Genomic DNA, 3,589 nt, shown 5'->3' with positions numbered 1-3,589 from the left:
CTTGTCTGTCTCAGATGCAACGCAGCTCGACTTCTGGGTGCTTTCGCGCTTCGAAGCGCTGCTTGCTCGCGCCTCTTCGAACGCCACTCTCTCCGCCACCCTCTCCTCCAGCGGGCTCGTGTTTTTCCTGCATCTCCTCGGGCCCGACACGACGGGGCACGCCTTTCGGCCCTTTTCGCGCGAGTACGTCGCCAACGCGCGCGTCGTCGACGACGTCATTGCGGCCGTCGAGCGTGCCGTGTCGGCGTACTGGCACGACGACGGCCAGACTGCCTTTCTCTTCACGGCCGACCACGGCATGTCCGCACGCGGCAACCACGGCGACGGCGAGGCGGCAAACACGCGCACGCCCCTCGTGGCGTGGGGCGCGGGCGTGCGCGCGCCGCGGGCGCTGGCAGAGGAGGCAGCCGGCGTACAGCAGAGGTTTGCCAGATGGGAGGAGCGCAGTGGAGATGACTACTTTGAGGGATGGGGAGAGTTGGATGACGTCTGGAGAGAAGATGTCGAACAGGCAGATGTGACTCCTCTCATGGTGCGTTTTTTTCTCTCCTGTCCTCCCTCTTTCTTCCCCCTTCGCACCTTCCCTTGCGCACTGTCGCTGACGAGGACGCCGCGCCCGCGTTGGGTGTGTCAATAAAAAAACAACAGACGACGCTTCTAGGTCTGCCCATGCCCGCCAACTCAGAGGGCAAGCTGCCGCTCGACTATCTCGCCGTGTCGCAAGAGGCCAAGGCTCGCGCCAGTCTGGCAAACGCAAGAGGCGTGCTGGAGATGTATCGCGTCAAGCACGGTGCGTGGGCTGTCTGGCCTGTCGTGTCCTGATTACCTTCCCCCCCCCCCCCCCGGCCGGCGGGAGCAAGAGCTCAAAAGTGCGAAGCTGTGCTGACCCCACGTCGCACGACCTGAACGCCTGTCCATCATCTCCCTCGGCTCGACGCTCGCCTCGTGTGCGCGCAACATCACAAGCAGATCAACGAGCCGCTCGAATGCGTCGATTTCTTCCCTTTGCTCCCCTTTCCTCCTCCTCCTCTCTGCTGCCCGGTGCCGATCAAGTGGTGCAGATCCAGGCGCTCATCGCCGCGCAAGACTACCCTCTGGCCATGCACGCTTCTCGCGCGCTGCTCGAGCTCGCTCTGCAGGGCAGCGCGTATGTGCAGACGTACGACTGGCTCCTGCTCGTGTGCCTCATCAGCGCGGCCTATCTGGGCAGTGTGGCCTATACCATTGTGCACCTGCTCGAGCACTATGTCCTCTCCCCAACCTCGCCTAGCGCCTCGTCTTCGCTCGGCACCCTCCTCGGCTTGACGACCTTTGCGCTGCTCAGCTGCAAGTTCGCCCTCGATTGCGATCCGCCAATCTACTATCTCTACGCCCTGTTTCCCTCTTACTTCTGGGCCGTCGTCATCGATTCGCGGCATCTCTTCCATCGAGCCTTTGCCCTTGGGCGTTCTCGCTACTCCAGCGACAGCAACGCGAGTCTCTATCTTTCGCTCTCTCTCGCCGCCCGTGCAGCGCTGGCACTGGCGGCACTGCAGCTCATGGTGCTGGGCTACCTTGAACGCATCGCTTGGACGATGGGCCTGCTGGCCATAGGCTTCCTCTGGCCCGCACTCTTCATGTCGAGCGACATGAGGACGGAAATGGAGGGCACATTGCTGGCGTGGGGCCTGACTTGTCTCGCATGCGCAGGCTTTGCAGTGCAAGGCACAGAGAAGGAGGAGAGTGTGCCACTGCTGTAAGTGGGCCTCGCTTTTTCCCCCTCTCTCCTCAACACTATTGACGCCCCCCTCTCCCCCCTGCGCGGCGTCCCGCAGCATGCTCTCGGCGCTGCTCTTCCTGCTAATCGGCGGCGTGCTGCTCTGCAAGCCCTCGCTGCTCGCCTCCCACTCTGCCGCCTCTGCGCATTTCCAGCACTCGACGCTCTTTGTGCTCAAGCTGCAGCTCTGCACGCTGCTCCTCTCCGCCGCCGTCACGCGTTCCTCGGCGCTCTCTCTCGCTGCAAAGAGAGGCCTGCCGCTGCTGAATCAAGTTCTCGCCTGGCTCATCCTCCGTGCGTTTGCCTCTCCACGGCGTATTTCACACAGAAGCTCATGCCTTTTCGCCCTGTTGCATTCCCCCCGGCGCCAGTCCTGACGCCCCTCTACACCTACCTTGTCGGCTTTCGCGCCTCGCACCTCGGCCATGCGCAGCCGGCGGCGCATCGGCTGCTGCTCCTCGTCTTTGCCGCCGCGCCGCTCTTCCTGCTGCTCTCGCTGCGCGACGAGGCGCTCTTCCTGCTCGCGTACACGGCCGCCCTGCTGCTCTGGGCACGCCTCGAGGGCGCCCTGGCCGCCGAACGCGCACAACAGGCCAGAGAGCAGACGCCGCACGAGACGCACGAGAAGCTCAGCCTCGAACATCTGCGCGTGGCAATGACGTTGCTCTTCTTGCTGCACGTGGGATTCTTCGGCACCGGTGCGTGCCTCGTCTGCCCGTTTCCCCCCCTTTCCCTCTCCCTGCTCGCTCACAGCCAACCCCACCTCCCTTTCGCTCGCGGGCACGCAGGCAACGTGGCGTCCATCTCCTCCTTCTACCTCTCGCCCGTCTATCGCCTGGTGCCCATCTTCTCTCCCTTCCTCATGGCCGCTCTTCTGCTGCTCAAGATTCTCCTCCCCTTCCTCCTCCTCGCGCTCGTGCTGCACCTACTTTCGCTCTCTCCCATCTCCGCTCCTCCGTCTCTTCGCACACAAGGAGCTTTGCGTTCCTCCTCCTCCTCAAGCACCTCCTGCACGTCCGATGCAGGCATCATGGGCGGCCTCGCTCTCCCCGACGGCACCTCTCTGGTCCTTCTCGCCGGCTGCGGCGCCGACATTCTCGCCCTCTCCTTTCTCTACGCCGTGCGCATCGAGGGCTCCTGGCTCGAAATCGGGCGCAGCATCACGCACTTCGTCATGGCCAACATGCTGCAGGTCTTCATGCTGCTGCTCGCCGCCCTCGCGCACGCCGTCCTTGGGCGCGGCGACAACCGCAGATAAGCTCGGCGAAGCGAGACGGCCACTACGACGACGATGACGAACGCGACGACGTCTCAGGCATCGTGATGCGACCGTGCGATCCAGTGGTAGGCAATCCTATAGTAATGCCCCCCCACCCCCCATGCCCCCCCACCCCCCGATGCCGCTCCTCTAAGGTACTAGAGACGTGCCTTGCTACTGCTGCCACTGCTCGAAGAAGGAGCGCGTAGCTCCTCGAGGCGCTGCGCCGCCTGCGCATCGCCATCGCCAGCGTCGGCAGCGAGCTGCAGCCATGCCGCCACGTATTCGCTCCACTCCACGCTTGTGCGGGGGGTGCGGGGGGGAGCGCGGGGGCGCAAGAAGCAGAGACGCGCGCAGCGATGAGAAGGGGGGTGAGGCGCAAGAGCGAGAGTTGGGGAGAAGGGAGGGAGAGAGAGAGAGAGAGGGGGGGGAGGCAAAGGATAGATCAGCTGCTAGCGGGCGACTCAGGAACAGGCTCGACTTGCGTCTCCCATTGGAACGCAAAACATGCGCGCAACGGGGGGATGGAGCGAGAGAGAGAGAGAGGGAGCAAGAGGAGGGGAGGAGGGGAAGTG

The 3,589-nt window shown here is 64.0% G+C and overlaps 1 protein-coding gene across 1 annotated transcript in view; it reads left to right on the top strand.

The window, feature by feature from the left end:
* The window catches only part of FA09DRAFT_300046 (alkaline phosphatase-like protein), a gene marked incomplete at both ends in the record, with an annotated part of 3,977 nt that extends 963 nt beyond the window's left edge, over positions 1-3,014 (top strand). Inside the window, 6 exons of the mRNA XM_025740317.1 lie at positions 15-532; positions 649-790; positions 970-1,735; positions 1,815-2,050; positions 2,128-2,454; positions 2,545-3,014. Coding sequence (XP_025596780.1) covers positions 15-532; positions 649-790; positions 970-1,735; positions 1,815-2,050; positions 2,128-2,454; positions 2,545-3,014 — 2,459 coding nt within the window. The remainder of the gene's footprint in view (positions 1-14; positions 533-648; positions 791-969; positions 1,736-1,814; positions 2,051-2,127; positions 2,455-2,544) is intronic.
* Positions 3,015-3,589: the final 575 nt, after the last annotated feature.

This window comes from Tilletiopsis washingtonensis (assembly GCF_003144115.1).
Source record: "Tilletiopsis washingtonensis strain MCA 4186 unplaced genomic scaffold FA09scaffold_17, whole genome shotgun sequence".
In the NCBI taxonomy this organism is placed as follows: Eukaryota; Fungi; Basidiomycota; class Exobasidiomycetes; order Entylomatales; genus Tilletiopsis; species Tilletiopsis washingtonensis.
The sequence above is the reverse complement of the archived record's forward strand: the minus strand, read 5'-3'. Positions and strand labels throughout refer to the sequence as shown.